The 22,638-nt window shown below is 42.9% G+C and overlaps 1 protein-coding gene across 1 annotated transcript in view; it reads left to right on the forward strand.

Annotated features, from left to right (window-relative positions):
• The window catches only part of jarid2b (jumonji, AT rich interactive domain 2b), a 105,455-nt gene that overhangs the window by 56,679 nt on the left and 26,138 nt on the right, over positions 1-22,638 (forward strand). The window contains exons 3-4 of the mRNA XM_056399195.1: positions 1,639-1,765; positions 16,141-16,364. Of these exons, the coding sequence (XP_056255170.1) occupies positions 1,639-1,765; positions 16,141-16,364 (351 nt within the window). The remainder of the gene's footprint in view (positions 1-1,638; positions 1,766-16,140; positions 16,365-22,638) is intronic.

Here is a 22,638-nt window from a genome sequence, read left to right on the forward strand (position 1 = left end):
TACACTGTCATTTGATCTTACAACTCCCCTCCCAGTCTCATCTCTCTCTGATGACACAGTGCCTGGGCTTGTTTAACAGTAGCGTCCTCGCTAACAGGATATCAATCAAGTTGCCAGTTATCCTAACCCGTGCTCCACTGTCGTTATTATCTTAATTTATTGTTCTTTTGACACCCACTATTAGGAATATGTGGTACACTTTGAGTGACACCTCCCTGTAAAGCATCAGCCAAATGGAATTTCACAGGGTGTGCTGCGGAAGGCAACGAGGACCTCATCCAGTGAAAGAGTGGAATAAGTAGTGGGAAGGTGTTGGTGAATGAAAAGATTTATGACAGCGGCGCTCCTGGTTAAACAAACCATTGACATGAATGTTGAGTGAGTTATTTGTTTTTGCGAAGTGAACGTGAATAATTTAACAGGCTGCCGTACTAAAGTCCAGTCAGGCACGAATACTTGTCAAAACTGGTCAAAACGGGTAAAATGTGATGAACTTCTGTCAATGTCAAATCTTGATTAGAATCAATATAAATCTTCAGTTTTGCAAAGTGATATTTCACCAGCACAGTTTCAAACATGTGACCCCTGTCTCCAGTTGGTCACAGTCTCCTTGGCAGCTCCTCCATTTTTCTTCTTCTTTCTTTTTCTTTTAATAACTCTTAAAAGCTTTGAACTTCCCCAGTTATTTCTACGATATTTTCGCTCATTCACGCTCTATTGTTGAATCCTGCAGGCCTTTATGACACGTTCCAAGAACTGCAAGAACTGCCCATGAGGAAATCAAGCCTTGTGATATCTATTTAATTTGGTTGTCTCCCTTAATTACCATTGACTTCCACTCCTCTGTTTGACCTAATTTGAATTCTCGGTGCCTGTTGTTGCTTTTGATTTAAGAATCTGTCTGGGGGCTTATTTTGTTTGTCTGAGTTGCTTGCTAAATATTTAATTAGGGCTCTGTCAATTGGGCTCACTAAGAATGTCAAGTCCGGCAATATCTGTTCACTTCGCTCGCTCGCTCGCCGCGGGCTTGTTTTTCTTAAAATTCTTTGTCAAAGGGCGCACATCATGCACGTCAGCAGCAGTTGCATTTAACAAGGGGAAATGGGGACAGAGGAATTAATAAGTAACTTTCCTGTCGCTCCGAAATTAGCCACCATGATGCTGCAATAGTTTGTCATTCAGTCACATTGACTAGTTAGACACTGTCAGTATTTTAGCATCGAATGTTTTCAGCGAAGACACTCCACACCAGTCTAGATGCTTGAATAATTTGTATTCTTTCTGTATTCTTCCCCTTCACTCTGTCTTTCTATCTTCTTCCACATTCCCTGCACTCTACTCTGTCAGATAGAGCAGAGCCACTATAATCTTATCAAAAGAAATGCATCTACTCTGCCTTCAGCCCTCTCCACTGCATCAAATCAAAGACAAAAACAGAAGGCTTTATTAACACTGTCAGATGAAAACATTGTTTACTCCCCAAAGACTTGAGCTATATTCTAAACAATATTAAGCCCCAGGAATGGCTTACTGACAAAGGATCGTGCCAGATATCTGGAGGTGGAAGCTTTCACAACAAGTGATCCGTAAAATATATGTTGGCCAGACTCTAACCCTTTTGGTGCTTTGTGTTTTCAGGCTCCCTAGCCAATGGGCAGCTGAATGGCTCGGGATCAAAGGGCAGCCACAAAGAAGATGGGTCCTTGCGCTCTCAGGGTCTGGATGGGAGCAGCGAGTACTGTGAGGACAGTCCTGCAAAGAAGAGGTGAGGCTGTGTGTGTGTATGTGTGTGAGAAAGAGAGAGGTTCCTAATCCTGTTTGCTTTCTAGAGCTCTGATTCTTAGCTTTGGTGTAGTATCGTGAGCCTGGTGGTGTCTGTGTATATGTGAGTTCATGCCAAAGGCTGCGACTCCTGCTGCTGATACTGGGAAAATGGGAATGTGTCAGGTTGCGATATGTGATGAGAAACTCTGCACACGTTACAAACTGTAGGTGCAGCTTAGTTGTGATGAATGTCTTGAAGTCTGATGGTTAACAAGCTGCCACATGGTACAAGGTTCTCAACACACACGTGCATTATCTTCCTTTTTCTCTTATTTGCACTTTCCTTCTGCAATTCAGTCTCTTTATCTCCCATGTATCCTCTCCACCAAAATCCCCAGTAACCTCTCTCTCTTTCTCTCTCTTTCCCTCCTCACTCATAAGTGCGTGTAGTAAAATGTTTGGAGAAGAGCAAGTTGGCCATTACTTCTGTAATAAAATATGACAGTCAACAAAGAAGTGTAAATAGTACAACACTTTAAAGAGCGTTGAGGTCCTTTAATGAGCACAGCCCCTCATCTTATAACACAAATGCTGTTTCAGTCATTTATAATGAGCCACTTAAAGGAGTGTTGCCATGCATTTCTAAATGAATTATTTAAAAATTGAAGTTGTTGCAGAGTACAATAAGCTGCTAATTTCCACCCGGCGTAATTTTTTTATGAAGTCATTTATATCACCAGTAAATTATTGAAACAGATTTCTTCTGTGAAAAATAGCAATTTTCACTGAAATTGGTACAGAACAGTGCTTTCACTGAGACAAATGTTCTTGGAAAATGGAATAAAGGATCTTTGGAAAATGTGACGCTTCTAATGCATTCAGCATGAAGCAGGTTTTGAAATCACAAGCTGGAAAATATGATTTACAAATACTTATGCTGTATAGAGTGAGCAGATTAAAATGGCTAGTTTGTCTCAAAGCTTATGTTTTTCCTCTGCCTCAACACCACACACACACACACACACACACACACACACACACACACACACAGTGCACTATCACCAGCAGTCATAAACCTGTCCTTTTTATTCTCAAGCAGCCGGCTACTGTAGGTGGCAGGTGTGTGTGTGTGTGTGTGTGTGCGCGTGTGTGCGCGTGTGTGTGTGTGTTCGTGAGCGTGGGTGCATGCCTGTGTGCTTGTGTGCGTTGTTTTGTTCTCACACACACATTGACAGGGCATCAAAGCATCAGTGTAAAGCTAGGGGGCGGAGTCTGGGAGCTCGGACAGCAGCAGATGTCCTTCTGTAATGAGCGGCCCATACAGGCTCCATTCACTGCGTGTCAAGCACCTGCCTAAGTCCTCCTAGCTGTCATTCGATACTGTAACCTCCAAATCTGAGCTCAGTCATTACAAGCTTTCATCTACCTGGCTTTGAAACAGAAGGCCACTGGAACAACCGATATCAGGAGCGCGTTCCTGAAACTCAAAAGTAGACCTTTGAATTTGTAGAAATCGTATAGCCTTGACTATGAAATAATGATGAAAGTGTATCGGAGAGAGATAAAGAAAATGTGCTTTTTTTTCTGCAAGTACTGGAAAAAAAATACTAGTATGAGTTGATCTTGAAGACAGACTGGATAAATGCGGATACATGTGCAGAGAGTAGATAATTGTAGTGGGAACTGCCTAACTGACAACAACAGAAAGTGTTGAATTAAGACCAAATGACCCCTGTGGCTTATATTATAGTGAAGCATAAACATTAGTCTACTCTATACCAACCGAGGAAAAAGAAAAGCACTGAAGGAATAAAGTATAACAAGGACAATCTCACACTTTTATTCTCTCTTCCTCTGATGGGCTGTAGCGCTGCGTGTTGAATGGAGTTCAGTTAGAGGCCAGCCTGCTCCATGGTTTTCATTAGTCCATTACACACAGACACACACACATATACTGTATATACACAAACACACAGCAGGACTGAGTGAAGAAAGGCTCTCTATCTGATGCTAATGAAACACAAGCCTAGCCAGAGCTTGGCAGTTCCTCATGCCCTCTTAAAACGCTTATTTTGTGTGTGCGCTTTATGTGTGAGGGATGACTCCAGTGCCCCTGGCATGGGTGCCCCGCACTTTTCCTGAACAGGACTAACTGAGATGATGCCAGGAGCTCTTACACCTGGCACTGGCCAAAACAGAAGGGAGGAGCAGCGGCGTAAGCTGGTTCCAATTTCGAGCGCAGAAAAAGTTTCACACTGTGGAGAGAGGATGAAGGGATCGAGCGCAGACAGAGAGGGGGAAGACTGGGAGGAGCAGCGGAGAGGGAGAGAGTGAGAGAGAGGAAGGGAGGCAAAGACAGAAGGACAGGTGCAAGTGATTTTTGGCAGGAAGCGACCCCCTTTAGAAGTCTTTGAGATCAACTCTGTGTTTGCCTTCCCATGCTCCTGAGATTGGTGGAGAAACTGGCAGCACATCCCCTCAAACATGCCAGCTCATTGTAGCCCTTTCCTACCAGCATGACCATATTCTCCAAATGGGGTTCCCCTGCCAAGAGTTGGCCCTACACACACACACACAACACACACACACACACACACACAACACACACACACACACACACACACACACACATAAATACACATACACATAAATACACACACACACACAAATAAATACACATACACATAAATACACACACACACTTAATTTCCACAATCTCATCTTCCCTGCCATGGTTTACTGACCTAGTTATATTCCCGCACCTCTGTTCATCTCCCACATTTGATGTAGGTTGATATAAAGACTATGTGTGTATTTACCACTCACTGAAGTGTCAAGCACTATCCAGTACAGCAGGTCATCTCTTGCATATATGATTTAAGAGTTTTGCAGTCATCCACAGTTGTTTTGCAGTTGAATACAATAATTTTGTCTTGAGTTCAGTCATAAAACATTCGACTGTTACAGAAGCTTCTTCACTGAGTCAGCATCTCGTAAATCTTTTAAAGTCATTAATGAAAAAACTCAATCATTTGTTGGGAGTTCAGTTTTGTATTACCCCTCTCACGGGTAGAATCTAAACATGATGTCAGTGTGGTTTTCTTTTTAAATGATCAGGGAATCTTTGTGGCTTAATTGTATACACGGTTTTCAAATTGTGTCAAACATTATTATGCTAAAGACTTTGTAGCCTCTGAATGTAAAAAAACAAAAAAGTATTGAATACTCAGGATCAGGATGCACCTCATTTCAGTTAATCTAATTAATGCTTACAAGAGGTTTTCATGGCGTTGCCTTGGCAACCAAGCTAGTTGATCTGTGTGTGTGAGTTTAAAAAAGTGAATACGAACTTATGAAGCACTGCAAAAGTGTGGGTAGAGTGTTGTGCGGATCACAAGTTGAGTGCCCCTCTCAGACAGACTTCTTAACTTAATTTCTACGTTCTCTCTCTCTCTCTCTCTCTCTCTCTCTCTCTGTCCCTCTTTTCTTTCTCTCTTTTTTTCTCACTCTCTTTACTGAACCCCACTTTTGGCTCTCTTTGAATCTGTTCTCTCTGTTGTCTCAGCCAAGACACACACTCAAACACTCAGCTGCTGCCGCTTGTTTTGTTTCGACTTAATGAATGCCAAGTGTGTACACACTCACAGACACAGACCCACACACACACACACACACACACACACACACACACACTTGTCTTGTCTAGCGTAACCAATGACTCTTGTCAGTAATGCATAATCACCATTTCCATTTATGAGGGATTATATGCATGTGTGCGCAGGCCTGCACGCACACACTGCAAGTGTGTGTTAATAGAGGGCCATAATGTGTCTATTGATTTGCTTTAGATGGTATGGTGGGGAACCTATATACAGTGCAACACCTAGCTGTACTAATGCCAAATGGTTAAATGAATAGAAAGTGGAGTGCTCACATAAACAAGCTCAAAGACATCCATGGATTGAGTTTATTAGAAAGCTGCACAGATAATCCAGTGAGTTTTCAGCCAGTCAAACACACCAGCATCTTTGGTTGTGCAGTCAAATGGAGGCTCTGTTTGGGACACCACTAAATACAGAGTCTGTTATTCCAGTACAGTGTAAATGCTCTCTCTCTTTTTTTCTGTCTCCCTCTCTCTATCCCTCTCCCTCTCAGTGACTCAGCCCTACATGTCAGTCTCCAAAATCTCCTCTAAACTCTCCTCTCATTGTCGCTGCCTCGCTGCGGCTTTATGAAAGCCTTCTGCTCAGCTGAAATGGAAGGGTGAAGGAGTATTAACCATCCATCACAGTGCATAATGTCACTCAGCGCACAAACTGACTCCCATAATCATTGTCAAATACAAGAGTTTAGCACTGTGATTGTAGCACAGATTAGCTGTGTTACAACAGGTTTTTATCATGGTGCTTTTTATGCATAATACAAAAAGAAATTCTAAGTGCTTCAAGGGATTTACTGTACGCTGTTATTTTTGTATCTGGTGCATTTGGGGCTGCCATCCCAAAGTCATAAAAGATGTTTTATAGTGTGTATCTTTTATTTTTTAGCTGTAAGAATATCTGCAAGCCAAGGTCAAGTTGAACTTTATTTTATAGCCCAGTGGTTCTCAAACTTTTTCTGGGATGTCCTCCTTTGGAAGCCTAAAGAAGTTGGTGTCACCCCCCGCATGATTTTTATCAGTCATTAATAATGATAAAAGAAGTAATTAATAACAGTGGATCCTCTTTGACTTTTAGTTAAATAAAGGTCAGCATGATAACATCAGCAATGTTTGTGTGTTTCCCCTACATAAATCATATTCATTCAACACAGTTTCAGTCCATATTTTTTCCATTTGTCATCCATGACAAAGACAGCTCAGTTGATGGTTGTGAAGTGGGGGTGGGTGGGTTCAAAAGTGTAGCAAGAGCTGCTCCACTGCAGAGTGCAGTGACCCATTAGAAAGGTCAGTTTTGTCATCTCAACCTGGGAATCTTCAGCAAATTGGAAACATGCAGATGAGAGATTGATCAGTCAGGAAACCCCCCCCTTATGTTTGTGAAGAGCCTAGGTCACATGTGCAGCTCAGTCTCTGTCCCTGTTCTGATAGCTGCTCCACAGGATACAAAGATCCTTTCAACAGGAAGTCATCAAATTAACAGAAAAATCTGAAATCCAAATAGTAGAACAACTTTGAAAATGAATGCTTACTATTCAGTCTACCCGTTTTATTTTATCCAAACCACTGCACTCTATCTGTGCCTGATCCTTTGTTTGAGTCACAGACCGCTGTGTCTGCAGCCTCCAGGCCTCATGTGAGTCCACTCAAGGTATCTGAAGGTCTGCATATGGGACACAGGCTTAATTAGGCTGATTGCTAAGAACAAATAGCTCCAACTCTGATGTTTATTGACCCAACCTTGCTGTGGTCAGCCACTCCCATGGGTGATTTAAGGTGGACTGCAAGGTCAGAGGTCATTGGGTTTGAGCTCCACATGCGTGCTGAAGGGGTGGGGGTTTTTGTCAAATAGCTCCGAGCGGTGGACCTTCACTGCATAAAAAAAAAGAAATCCTAAATTTAAGTGCAGTATTTTCTCTTTTCTTTTTGGCCATGAGGGAGATGGAAGAAGATCAAGGAGTACTGTTCAGTTGTTTTTTTTGTTTTTTTTACTGCCGTGTAATTCCTCACAAATTCAAAACCTTTTGTTACATTTGCTGTTTTGAAGTTATTTTGGTGGCATTTAGCTCAAGTGCAGTACCACCTTTTGCACATTAGCATTTTTAAAGCGACAAAGGGGACAATGGTTGACTTCCATCTCACCTAATATAGCATTTATATATTCACAGAGATACAACTAAGCTTGATCTATTGTCAAGATGTCTTCTCTCTCCACATCTGCCTATCAGGCCATCTCCCCCTCTCATGGCTTCATTCAAAAAAAAAAAAAAAAAACGGCAGAGTGAAAAGCCAAGGTTATATTTAAATATGCGCTCCGGCCCTGCTGTATCTTTTATCTCAAGTGAATATCAGCCTTATGGCGACTGCTTGAATCATATAGCTGTCACAGCTGAGTTTGGACAGAGACACACACACACTATCACACCTCTGAATAACACTGAATCACATTTATCTTGATGTCAAAGGAAAGCAGCTCAGCACTAAAAAACATATGCTGACCAAATATACAGAAATACTTGGGTATATACATTACTATCGTGTTTATTAAGGCTTGTCATAGTGAACTACTGTGTGTACTATTTGGTCCAATGTGGCGAGTAATAAGTGGGCTTCCATGTGCATATTTGTCCTCATAGCGGCCTCGACTCATGAGTAATGATTGTGTTTATTTGTGTTTGGTGTGCACATGCTGAGTGTGTATGCGACTGAGGTCTATACGGGGGCTGTTTGCATAAGGTGAAGGTCACAGGGTCAGTGGGTCAGTTCACGGCTGTGTCACCCTTCTCCTAAATGCATGGAGACAGAAAAGCAATAAACACATTGAGTAAAGTGAGCGTTCGCTTACGAGTGTTTACACACCAGCAATGCGAGGGTTTTTGTTGGGAAATAAGCTCTGTACAAAAGAGATTTTGCAAGCTCAAGTTGAATGCATCATTCTGCACTTTCAACCCTGATAGTTGCTCCATACAGCGTAAGAAGTAACATCTGTAAAGGCCAGCTGATTCATTTTCTTCATTTCATACACAGGCTTGGAGCTCTTTTTTAATTTGGTACGTGTCAAACTAAAAGGTTAGAGTCAGGGTTCCTGGTATATGCAGTACAAGAACAGTTTTTATTTCCTGCAAAAACATAGTAACCTTGGAGCTTTGTCTCTTTCATACACATGCTTTAGCCCACATGGCATCAATTATAGTGTGATCATTGCTTTCAGCATTACATTTTGAAGATTGAAAGATCTTAGGGGCTTAAGAAATTGTGCAAACATACAATTTCTACTCACTCATTTATGTGCTGATGGATTTGATCTGAACAGACTGCCAGACACACGCGCGCACACACACGTAGAAAAAAATAAAGACAGATGAAAAGGTAGAGACATTGAATAAACACATACAAATTTTGTTGAAGAATAATCCTTGCATATAAACATTCACTCTTATCTCCATAAACATGTACATTTAGGTTGCTCTGATCTGGACAAAACGGACTCAAACTCACAAGCGCGTGCGCACACACACACACACACACACACACACACACACACACACACACACACACACACTCTCTCTCAAACTCACAGAGCCAGCTGCAGTGAGGTAGTGTTTTATAAAGACCATGTGGGCCATCTGGAGCCAATTAATACAGTCCCTAAGGTACAGACTCTGGATCAGTGCTCTTCTCCTCACACAATAACCTTTACCACTGGAAGGAACACAAAGTCTGACTTGAGTGCAGCCTCATGCCAACATCTATCAAACCTTGGACACACCGTGGTAACGCTCGAGGCTCCGCTTAATTCACGTGTGCCATGTTTCTGGAAAATAGTAGCCAGAAATGTGAAATGTCTGACATAGCTTGAGGATCACTCAGACTGGTATTGATGTATTTGCCAGATTCATGGAGCAGTTCAGATTACTGAAACACATTCAAATCATACAAATATACGCACTCAAATCTGCTTTGTTTTCGTCTGTGTATTGTATTTGTCTGTCGGTCACAAAGGGTTTATGTAAGTTAAATGCAAAGAGTAATTATTTGGCTCTTGTAATGGCTTTGTTCTGGCCTTGTACACTATCATACTTCCTTGCCAAAGCTTGTTTTTTTTTTTTTTGCTATCTTTCTGTCTTGTTATTTGCCTCTCTGCCTGTCATTCATTCTCTCATTCTCTCTCTCTAGTGGATTATGTGGATGTTTGGAACGGATTCAATTAAGATACAGAGTTGCTTTCCAATTAACGGTGCATTTTGGACATAGCTGCTGACTGCTTGTATCCAAAGAGCTTCGCAGTATTAAGAGTGCAGAGAGCCATTAAAGTCAGAGGCTGACACATTTGCACAAATCAACGCAGGGCCCACAAGCTCATGTTCCACTCGCCAGCCTTATCCAAATATCAGGTTTCAGTGGTACAGCAGAGGTCTGAAACCAAAGCACACATAACAGCCAAGGCTTCGCTGTCAATGACCCTGGCATCGTCTACAGGGGACATAGTGTACAGTGTGTGACCCTGGGGCCACAGACACACATCATTAAAAGCCCTCTCGCATTTATTGTGTCATTTTACCCAGTAATTCATTAAAGGATTCGCTCTGATGCTTTATTTAGTGAAAGATGGGAAAGTTCCAGGTAAAAATAGAATCTGGCTTTAAGAATTGGCTTCACATTGAATTAAAACCCGAGTATCAGGCTCCAGGTCTAACTTTGGAATCAGAAACAGGTTTGGTATGTGGTGTTGGTTACTTGTGTCAAGCTAGATTTCACACGTTAACCCAAATGCCAAATACGAACCCGAAATGTTTTCACAAGCTCGAGCAATTAAAACATCTATCACATGCTGCTGAGTTCAAGTCTCAACAGTGTTTATGTCTCCTTGCTGTCTCTTCTGCTGTACTAAATTATATATTGCTTGTACTTGCATGTATTGGACTCCATTCATCAATATTTCATATACGTAAAGAATTGAAAGATGCTGATATGCTGAGCCAGCAGCTTATTCAATAAATCAAACATGCACGGGAGGCGGCTTTTTCAACAATCAGCCCTGCCTAATTGGCATTTAAAGTATTTTCCTTTGCATCTATTATAAGTATTTTATGCACAAATGAGTTGATGTGCTGTTTAATAAATCAGCTGTTGTCAGCTGTACACGCGAATGTGCTTAGTCATCTAGTTTCCTGCACCCTGCCGATGTGCTTTGGCTGACAGTAAACTGGTTTAAGGAGCCAGCTGGGGTTGGGGGTTTCTGTTTGTAATGCTCTTCTCCTACGCTGAGGGTTATTGAGTTATTGACCGAGTGTTAAAGAGAAATTCAGTTTTTACTGGCTTTCCTCCACTGACAGGGGTCAGAGTTACTAATCAACATCACTGGAGCTGGTAGAGAGTGAAGGCTGTGTCTTGCTCAGTGACACTTCAACAGGGTGGATGCTTACGAACACCCTTGTGGGATAAATCAAGATGACCACATGGAGGAGTCCTGCCATCGCAGCAGTTCCCATGGAAACAGTCGTCACTGGAAAGGTGTTGATAAGATGGAGACTTGAGGACAGGGCTAGAAGTCGCACTGTCTTTGATTGACAGGATCCATGTGCATGTGTGTGCATCTGTGCGTGCATCTGTCCACAGCTGTGCTGTGAGCACAATACATTTTCATTGGCTGTAGCTCATCTTTCTCTCGTCCGGGCCCCTCTGCCTCTTCATCACCAGCTCCACCCCATTTTTCATCTTACTTCATTTTTATATGTTGGAGGTAAATCACAAATGGCCCTTTATCCTCCTCCTTTCTTCTCCTTGCCTTCCTTTCCCAGGATTGCGGGCTGACAGGATTGTCACATTTTCTCACTCTGTCTCTCTCAGAGATAATCAATGCTCTGGCAGCTACGGTGGCATGTGTAATATTAGACATTAGAGCAGCCCTTTGAAGGGTACATGGCTGGGGGGGTAGCAGGAAGGGATGGAGGGAGGAAGGGATGGATGAAAGGTGGATTAGAAAGGGATGAATGGGGACATCCTGTTGTAATCTCTTTGCTTTTTCTACCGCTGTTGGATCTCAGTTTCCTCTCTTCCCTCCCTGTGTCTGTCTGGCTCTCCTCTCATTCTCCTTCAATCAGGGCAATCACTCTAATTTTAACTTACATAAGCCTCACTTTCCTACCGTGGCACCGGACCAATGAGTATTCTATAGCTCAACATGCTTGGGAACATAGTGTCCTCTGGCTCATACACACACACACACACACACACACACACACACACACACACACACACACACACACACACACACATACACACACACACACACACACACATACACACACACACACACACACACACACACACACATACACACACACACACCACACACACACACACACACACACACACACACACACACAGGTCAGACAGAGGGCTAAATCAGAGGCTCATGTTATCCTTAGCCTGTAGTGCAGTGGCAGCACTTACAAAAACAGTCATGTCATTGCAAATGGTTCCCATGCTGATTTCTCAATATTTACCTGGTCCTTGGGACTCTGAAGTGTGGGTGTGTGTGGGTGTGTGTGTGTGTGTGTGTGTGTGTGTGTGTGTGTGTGTGTGTGTGTGTGTGTGTGCGCAGAGCCTGTGCATGCTAGATTTTCTCCTCATATAAAGTCATGTGGCACACCATTAATAGGCCCCTATTGGCAAAACTTTGGGGAAGTATTGTTTGAATCTGTTAAATAAGTGTTAACCATAATTGTTTTCATGCTCTAATTTCCCCGCACTGATAATAAGGATAACAACACAAATTCTGTTTTGCCACCTGAGTACTGTTTCCAAAGAAGAGAAGTGTCATCTTTAGAATAATTACTTGTCACTGAAGTTGTCGTTTTCCTAACGTTTTATTCATCTGTTCCCCTGCTTCTGCATTCCCCCGCCAAACTATTACATCATCACTGAAGCAGATCTGTTTTTATTACATTTTTTATTAGCCCCGTCTCTGCTGCTAGCATACCATTAAAAGGGGGGCAAGAAGATGACAACTGAAGATGCATAATGTAAACAGAATTTAGTCAAATTACTAGAGAATTACCTGTAACTAGAAATGTATTTTCAGTGTTTGTTTGAGTTTGGGAAAGGCCCCCCAGCATATCTCCCATGTTAGTTAATAGGTAACAGATAACAGAGGATTCTCCCTGGAAAACCTAAGGCTCTTGACTGTCTAGACAGGATGTAGTAAGCACATTGCTTTATTAGCTCATCTGTCTCTGTCCTCATTCTTTTGCACAGTTGCTTGTGCTTTATTCCTGTTGTCATACTCTGTTTTTCTTTGTGTGTGTGTGTGTGTGTGTGTGTGTGTCAGTTATCCCCTCTGTCTCGCTTTCTTTAAGCAGTTCAATAGGATTCTATTCATCTAAGGCTGAAGCAATAAAACTATCCAGGGTTTGTATTACCACAATTTTTTTTACTTTTTTATATTTATTTATTTATTTTCTATGAAGAGCCCTGTCTCGCCTCTGCTCACTGTTTAAAAAGTGTTCATAGCTCAGTTTAGTCTGCATCCCTCCCTCCTCTGTGATACTACATTACAGAAGATTGAATTTATAGGACGATGGGACGGGGATGGGTGGCTGCACATTTAAACCCTGTATAAGCATAGCAACAGCTGCACACCCATGCATGCATACAGATGTCTACGTAATCGCATTGCCATACATTTAAAGAACTGCATTACTGTAAAAATACTATTTTCATAAGTGTCGTCTTAAGTATTTCCCCGTGTGTATATATGAGTATGTACATATATATATATATACATACACATACAGCATGCAGTGTCCAAATGCCAAACTGGATGTTGTCACATGTTTGTGGTTACCTTGTGGTTACCAAGCTGTGATTGCATTATCTGTGTATACACTATGTGTCTTTCCTTCTCTCTCTGTTTCCTTCCCGTCTCCCTTGCTTATCTTCCTCTCACACACAATATCTTTCCCAGTCTTATAGTCACGCAAACCATACTTGCTACTTGCCCCCCCCCCCCCCCCCCCGTGCTCCCGTAGCCGAAGCAGTGTGTTCCTTATTATGGCCTGTGCGCAGAGTGAGGAGGTAAAAGTTTCATGAAGATAGACTTGACTTGAAGCTGGGTAGGCAAGTGTATGAATATGTGTTGTGTGTCCATTGCTTGAGTGTGTATGCAGCGGTGTTTGTATTTGTGCGTATCTGCGTGTACATGTTCAGTCTCTTCAGTGAGACAACAACTAAAGGCCAGCTTAGCAGACATGATGTGGATGTGTGAAAAAAAGAAAGAGTGCTCTACCTCTCACACTTCTCTTGTCCTTTACACTTGTCTCTCTAGCTGTTTATCACACTTCTCTTCTGTAACTAGCATTGAATGGGTTTTGATTTTCACTGGTTCATTCGCTACATTTCCTCAGCTTTTGATCATTTGATCACCCCCACTCCCCACCCCCACACCCCCACCCCACCCCTCCTCCCCTTCATTTGACGTGTCTATAGTCTCGTTTATATGTCCCTTCCTGTCTCTTTAACTTACCACCCTTTACTATTTGATCCTTCATCTAAACCGGTTGGCAACTGTACACACTACACTACAGCTCACTGTATCGCTTATTTGATCCCTTTTTCATTCTTTGGTTGCTCTTCAACTCTTTAATTTATGTGCCTTTTTGCTCTATTTTTTTCCTTTTATTTTTCAAACACACACGTCTCGCATGAAGTGGCACCTGCCCCCATTGTGTTGTTTTTCTAGTTGAATAGAACATTATTTGTTCGTAATACCAGGGGAAAACAGTACCTCCTGTGTGTATGTTTTAGCTGAATGTTGGCATGAGGCAGCTTTATAATACCTTATACTCAGTAGAATTATTAAACTATTCACTGTCTCAATTGTTTGGAGGCTAAAACTGTGATTTGTGTGTGTGGAGAGAAAATGTTTTCAGTGATGCGCATGGCGCAAGTTTTTGAAGTTTGGTATCAAAGCCGATTTAGATTTGTGTAAATGCAGACCACTTTTGTGTACTGCTGAATTCCAGCTTATAAACTGCCAAGCTGATCACAGTCGTATGATTTTGTTTACAGAGTGTTTGACTGTAAACAAACTGGGCGGGTGCAAACAGAGATGTGTTCAGTTTTCTCACACCTTGCGCCCAAATGCAACGCTTTGACAATGTGTGTGCAATCATCTCTCAATTTCTCACGTATCGAGCTTACACCCATGTCACGGCAGGAAATTGACACGTTTTGACACCGCACTGTTCTCTCTGATTGAAGCGTAATCGGGGCTCTGCACCTTTCAGTGGCTGCGCCAAATGCATTGTGGGTGATGTCCAGACATGATCCTATCTTCCCTTACTTCAATCCTGTCCGCGGCAAATTGACAAATAATACCAGGATATCACATTGCTTCTATTACTACTCCTCAACATTTATAGCGTAACTCACGCACACACACATGCGCAAACACACACACGGTAGCACTAATCGATTGAGGCCACTTGCTGGTTCATGTGGCATCTGACAAGTCGAAGACTTTAATGGTTTGTGTATCTGCGTGCATGTGTCTACATATCAGGGGTGTGTGAGAGTGAATGTCCACACACAGGTGTGTGTTTGTGTTGTGTAGGGAGGCGGTGTGGCAAGTAAGTCCATCGCTTTCTCTCAGACATCCGCTTCTTTAATATTCTCCTCTGTCCCTCGCCTCCACTGACACACACTGTGAAATAAAGAGAGAAAAGAGGCAAGCAGAGAGAAAAATGAAAGACATCTCAAAGGCTTTGCGGACTGCAGAGGAAAGCAAGCACAACATTGAGGGGGAAAGAGTGAAAGGGGAAAATGGTGGAAAGAGAGAAAGAGACGGGAGCAAAAGAGGAAAAGAATGAAGAGATAGGGAGATGTGGAATCTTAAGTTGTTCTCTGGCACTGCAAGGTTGTTTTGGCAGATGGTTCCTGTGTGTTTGGTTATTATCAGCTGCCACTGACGGCTCTGGTTCTGCCTTATAGATGGCTTAATTATCTTTCACTAGAGCTCAACAGGACTAAAATAGCAACTGCTACATGTGTGTGTTTCTGTGCACCTGTAATTTACTCATGTAAATACACACATTTACATTCAAACACCCACACACACTCGCTGAATGACCATGTCAGCCGGTGAGTGTGTGGGTGCCTGCACATCCAAGTGATCATGATGGGCTCACACTCGAGCCATTCTTCACTACAGGGTAATTGTCGCAGCAATCCACTCCACAGTGAGACAATAGTCATAGGGCCACAGCAATAATAATAAAAAACTATGAGAGAGATTGAGTGTGTGTGTATGTGTGTAAAAGTGTGATTTTAATCAGCTGCAGACAACAAGATGTCTAGGGATTAATGATATCAGCAGCACATGCCTCATACAACACACCAGGTACACAAAGTCTACTGTAATTACACTGGGCTAATATAATAGCAGCTTCTCTGTGTGTGCATTTCAAAATGTATAATAGTATTTTATTATTTTAAATTATTTGTGATTTATTGTACAAATAAGTCCATAGTTGTTTTCATGTGAACATAGAGTATAAAATCTGATGAACTCCATCTGTTATCTGAAGCAGTCACGGCAGTCTTCTTGTCATGGTTGCCCTCACCTATCTGTTGAACACTGGTACGCTCAGCTGTGATTAAACGCCACATATCACGTTGTTCACACTCTCCCTCCTCGTGTGTTTCCTCCCTCTCAGGCCTCGGCTCCAGGCTCAGAGGAAGTTCGCCCAGTCGCAGCCCAACTCTCCCAGCACTACGCCCGTGAAAGTGGCCGACCCAGGCAGCCTCAACACCGGCCTGGCCACTGTGCCCTCCTCATCCCTCTCGCTGCTCTCCTCTTCATCGCTGTCCTCTTCCATCCAGGACCTGTCCAGGCGCAAGCCCAAGACGGAGGACTTTCTCACCTTCCTCTGCCTCAGAGGTAAGACACTGCGGAGTGGAGCAGATGGAGACATAATTACATGCACACCTACGAGCAGCAGTAGAGCTGGAGGGGTGTTGTTGAACAAGAAAGCAGCCGATATGTCTTGTTCTAATATTAGAGGGTTTTTATACAGGTCTCTGCTACATATTACCTCTGAGGCTGGACAGCATTCTGCTACTGTTTAGCTGTCTTCGGATAGGTCTGCAACATTTAACTGTCTAATAGCAAGCGTATGAACACACCCAGTAACTGCCAAATATCAGAATGAAGCATTCCCAAGACCTGTCATACGGTATGTGCAGCTCAGTGCTGACGTTTTGGTTACTCTGAAATGAATTATCTCACGTAAACATCTAAAGGGAAACCTGAAGTGTGGTTTAACACTTTGCCCTGCTCTTTATTTCAGACACCACATACATACACACAAAGATACACACATGAGCAGTACAGATAATAGGTTCTGTTAAGTCAGGTTTTAATCACGTACCGGCCGCACATACACACAGACAAAACCGCATATACATACTACAAATATCTGTGCAGTTGCCCAAGGCTAAGGTTATCCTGCATTTCATCAGCTTACACATCTCCCCCTCATACCTTTCAACAACTATCTGTCTCTTTAACACCCTCCCTATCACCTTCTACCACAGCAGCTGTTTGTGCATAGGGGATTCACACAGTCACACACACTACACTGCAAACACCACACAGGTTCATCGACACTATGTAGCACCTTTGATGTCAAATTAACTGTAAAAGCCGTGGTAGGACAATTAGCAGTTTGGTGTGCACGTGTGTGTGTGCGTGCCACAGACAGCAGCATTGTTTATTGGTGTCTTAACAGGGAAAACTATTTAGGTTATATGCAGATGCTATCACACTCCCAAATAAAGTGCCTGTGCGCATTAGGTCAAATTAACTCGTCATTTAAATCGTCCTTTTTATTGTGAAGGAATATGAGAACATGAAAGAAGAGGGAGTGTCATATTCAAGGCCTGAATAATAATAATAATAAAAAAAAAAAAACATATATGGCAATTTTCTCAAACAACCTTGGCTCTGACTTCTCTCTGCTATCTCCGTGTTATCCTTTGCTGAATATCCTGCTCACCTTTTTTCTTTAACATACCCTCGCAACCAGAATTAACTCATTTGGAAGACAAAACCCCCCGCTTCAGATTAATTTACTGTTATCATTATTAACCTCTGCCCATTTCACAAAGTAGGCTAAAGATTCAGAAGAGGCGAATTTAGATTCAAGTCTGTTGGGACGTGATGGCTATACGTTGCTGCTCTGATGAGAATACTCCCATTATGGAATGTCATTTTAACCTTACAGGGCTCATTCAGGAACATATAATTGGAGGTTGCTAAAAGTGACTGAAGCCGTCGGTGAGAGGGGCTTTGATTTGCATATATAGGCCAAGATGTTACATAGGCTAAGGATATAATGTACCATCTTCTTTGAAGTTGAAATTATTCTAAGCTCTGGGTGCTAAACTAACCCCACCCCTTATATGTGGAGTGGTAGACTAATGAGGTGCAGGTGGCTGGTCCTGACTCAGTTTTGCTGCTTTCTTTCTTTATAATTAAGGTGAGGATTGGTGCTTTGCAAGCTGATTTCTAGGCCTTGTGTGTGCAAGCTCTGCTGTACTACGCTGCTAATGCTAATTTTAGAGCTAGACTGCTAAGCTAACGATTGAATGGTTTTCCACTGGGCTTTTTCCACTCTGCCGCTCCCTGCTTTACTGCTGTATTTATAGACCCAGTTTAGCTCTGTGTGTATATGCATAATGTGTGTGTGTGTGTGTGTGTGTGTGTGTGTGTGTGTGTGTGTGTGTGTGTGTGTGTGTGTGTGTGTGTGTGTGTGTGTCCTATCCATGCTGTGAGGATGACATTTTCCTGTGCGGGCTTCTTCTGCTCTGTTTTTCCCCTTGGCCTCTCATATGACCCATATGCTGGGACCCTTACCAAGATAGGGACATGGGAGAATGTCAGCAGAGCCCTTGAGGTTGTGTGTGTGTATGTGTGTGTGTGTGTGTGTATCCAAGCGTGTGCATGAGTGAAAATCCATGCTCACCACTGATGTTGCCCGTTCCTCCTTATCTCCTGTGTGCCCTGCCATCGCGAGCGTGTGTGTGTGTGTGTGTCTGTCCGTGTGTACCTGCACCCCGCACTCAGCATCCAGGGTGTATGACGTGACACAGCCTATGAGGATATCTGTGTTACCCTGTTTAATCTTTTCAAAGCGACTCAAGTCTTTGATATTGTCTGAACGCACGCCCCCCTCCCCCAATCCCCTTTAGGATTCTGATACATGTCTCTGGTGATCTGACCACCACACACATTAGGCTCCTTCATGTCTGCTCCCAAAATGCTTCCGACAGATTTGCTAGCTGTGTTATGGAAATCTCAAATCCATTATCCCTGTAATTCTCTTTTTCAATTTGATTTAGACTTATGTTTTTGAAGTTTATAACGGGGGCCTTTAGCACCATTTCCAGCCTGAAGTCCCGTCAGTGGAGATTTCTGGGATTCATCTCAGGTCAAACGTTCATAGTGTGTAAACACACACCCCACACACCCACTGCAGTATTTGCTTATCTTATCTGATAAACATTACGCATCCACCCCAAAGGCTTCTATCCATCACTCATTCTGACAGCGACATAAAAGTAGTTAGAACATGAAGGATTTGAAGCGATAAAGTGAGCAACAAAAAGAGAAACAAATGTTGTGCTAACGGAGCTTTTGTGTCCCTCAGTGTTGTGAAATTACAGCAACCCAATTCAAGCTTGTAAATGATGGCATTTTATTCTTTTGGGATTTGTTTCTCCATGATAATGGATTGGCTGGCTGCTGGTGGTGGTGGTAGTATTGTTGCTTTATCTGCGGAAAAGTTATTTTTAATTCCTCCAGGGGGGAGCAGGGGTGCCAAATTATTCTGATGCAACGTGGGAGTAACTGGACAGAGAAGTGAAAAACAAGATTCCTGTCTTACTGTATAGAAGGATGCACAGCATGTATGCTCACCACCCACACTGTCTAGGGCCTATATTCTGTATTTATCTCACTGCTCATCTCTCTCTCCTGCAAACACGCACACACACGCACGCACACACTCACACACAAGCCAGAGTGCTCATCCCTTGCCTGTGTTCTCAGATTGGTGTTTATGTGTGGTCCAGGCCTGTAGTTGGGCTGTTTATATCCATGGAGAAAGCCATTTGGGTGGTAGCCAGACAGTCTGCCTCTGGCCCTGTCTGCCTCTGGTAACCTACAGGGTGTAGTGCCGCCGCTGTCAGGGCGGGGGCAGCACTGTGAGGAGCAGAGTGAAGCAGTGGGATAGATTCAGATTATGTGCCTGCTCCGCGTCGTGTTCGTCATTCTAGGGGTTTCGTTTCTTAGGACGACCTACTAATTACATTAAAAGCCCAAGTTTTTAAGGAATGATTGTTGTCATGGAGGTAAACAGGTTATTGGTTGTTTTCTAACCTTTTCTAACCTTCACTTAATATTTTAACAAATATCTCAAAAATATTTACACACACATGCACACACTCATACACACGCACAGTATACACATTGACATAGATGAGATAAGAATAGATTAGGGAGTAAATAAACAACTGTCTGCACACACTCTGGAAATGAGTCTCTTACATAAGACTCATTTCCAGGAGTGTGATTTTCTTTTTTCTTTTTTTTTTTTTCCTGTGATTTTGTGGCTATGTGTCAGTGTGCCAGTGTACATGTGCACCACTGCTGTTTTCACCTCTTTACCCTCTGGGCCTTCTTCCATGTCCGCCAGCACCAGTGTGGTGCCTCTCTCTCTCTCTCTCTCTCTCCCTTTCTGTCTCTCTCTTGGGTTCAGCGAGGCCGGCGTCTTTGCTCTGCTTACATAACCCCGAGGCTGTGACCTAGTGAACCAAAGACCTCAGAATCCGAGTACGTGATTACACGTGTGAGACAAATGTGGAATTAAGGGAATTATGTTCGGGACCTCTTATCTTTGTCGCTGGATTGTTAAATCAGATTTTGTTTGATGGTATTTTTATTCTCTGAGAATCTCGCTTAACTAGAAACACATTCTTACTCCTGGGAATAGATTTTCGAGTCCAACAGCTACTCGTGTGTCTCTCAAGTGCGTTGCTGCTGTGACAACTGAATTTCCCTTAGGGATAAGGTACTTTTCTCTCCCTCTAATGTATGCCTGCCGTTTGATTAAAATCCTAGAAACTGTTTGTGTGGAGCTGTGACTTCCTTGTCACAGACGATGCTGTGCAGAAGCTGGTAATGCAACACCGACTGATACTGCATTCTCCTCCAAGAGCAGAGCCACTGTTTGTGGGGTTAATGGTTTCGCTGACATCTAGGAATGTCAATTGGAGGCGTAATCCCTCTCTTAGTCTCTCTCTCTCTGTTTCTCCTCTAAGAGACTGATGAAGAGTTTTGGCAGAGCTTAGCTGTAGGAGATAACTTTTCCTCTCCACGCCAAAAAACCTACATTTGTCTGACCTTCTCTTAAAAACAGGCCTCCCGCTTCCTGTGCGCACATGCGGCATTTTGTTCTAAGTCAGCACGTCCATATGTCCCCATGGCAGCTAAACCCTCTTGATTGACTATTTAAATTGTCCTCATTGTTTCAGTTCCAGTTAAGGGGACAAAAGAAGGGTAGCCAGAGAATGGAGGGTTTGTAATTATGCCCCCCCACCCACCCAAAGCCCCGTTAAAAATGACAATCCTAATAGACTCTTTCAGACCTAATTATGATTTGTCTGCGGTTGGAATGAGGTGGATGAAAAGCCGGTGTAATTGGGGGATTGGGCTCAAGCCCTGTTGGAGATCTTGGAGAAGGACTGAGTTGTGTTTTTTTTTTTTCACCCTATGCTTGTGTATGTATGTGTATTCTTGTGTGTGTTTTGTAGGAGCTGATGGATTCAGGGTCTCTGTGCCAGAGATGGGTTCTGTAAATCTCTGGTATTGGCCCCGGAAGTATTGCTGCCACTCCTGTAGTCGGGATGCAAGTGGTCAGTATTTGACCACTAGATGTGTTCGACAGGCTCGCTCTGTGTGTGTTCGTCTGTCTTTGTCTCCTCTCCCTTCTCTCTCTCTCCAGAATCCTAGACACTAATTTTTTCTTTTCTTGAATACATCAGAGGTCGTGACATCTGTTTCAGTCTGTTAGGTCTTTGTCTTGTAGCATTCTGCAGCTTCAAAAAACACTATTTCTTTCTGTGTCTCTTCTTCTTCTCTCTTTCACACTTTGTTGCAAACCTCTTTTCAGTTTACTCCATATGAAAGCTTTTCTTGCCAAACTTCTTCAGACCTTATATTGAATGCATTTAATCCTAAACCCCAAACCTTACCTTGGATGGATGAAAGTACTGTAAAGGCGCACACACTTCCTCCTGCTGTGTTTGTACATTTTCACTTATATCATATCCACCACCCCTGCAGCCGTCAAACAAACACCCATTCCTCCCTCCGTTTCTGCCCCTGGGTCCCCCTGAGGTCTGTTTGCCATTGGCCCGCTGACCCCTGTTCAGGGCAGTAAATTACAGCCATTTAGCTAATGAAGCGAGTCATTAGAAGCTGATTAGGCCAGTGTGTGTGCCGCCTCGGTGTGTTTGTTTGGTCTAAGAGAGGAGCGTTTGCTCTGTCGCCAAGATAAACGAGGTGTCTCTGTTGTTCCTGTGTTTGTGCGTCTTTAGATGCATGTGTGTGGCTTTTTGCATATGTTGGTGTGTGTGTCTGTGCGTGCATGCATGTGCGTGTTTGTCACCCAACCCTAAAGGCTTGATCCACTGATTAAAAGCCAGAAAATTAGACTTTGCTACAAAAAGTCACTGCTACGTGGGCTCAGCCACTTATGATTATCTGAATCCTACTTCAGCTGCTGTATGCCAAGAAACTACAACAAAAACACACACTGGACTTGTGTTTTCAGAGCTTCTTACTTACCAGAAGCAGTGGGAGAATCTATCCCCGCCTGCAGAGAAACAGCGCGTACCACGCGGGTTACTGTGGATTATGTAAAAGCAATATTTCACTGTTCTCCAACAGTTACTTTTCGCCCTATAGACCTCCGTTAGAAGTTAAAGAGAGCAGGTAAAACTCCATTAATATCTGTTCAGGGAATCTGCTGCCACTACAGATTTTCCTCTCTCCAGCTCTCTGAGGAGATAATTAGAAACTGGCAGAGCTGCTGTGTGAAAAGTGTGATCCAAGGCACAACAAGACTTATTATTTCCAGGCTCTACTTTTT

The sequence above is a fragment of the Seriola aureovittata genome, chromosome 16, assembly GCF_021018895.1.
Source record: "Seriola aureovittata isolate HTS-2021-v1 ecotype China chromosome 16, ASM2101889v1, whole genome shotgun sequence".
NCBI lineage: Eukaryota > Metazoa > Chordata > Actinopteri > Carangiformes > Carangidae > Seriola > Seriola aureovittata.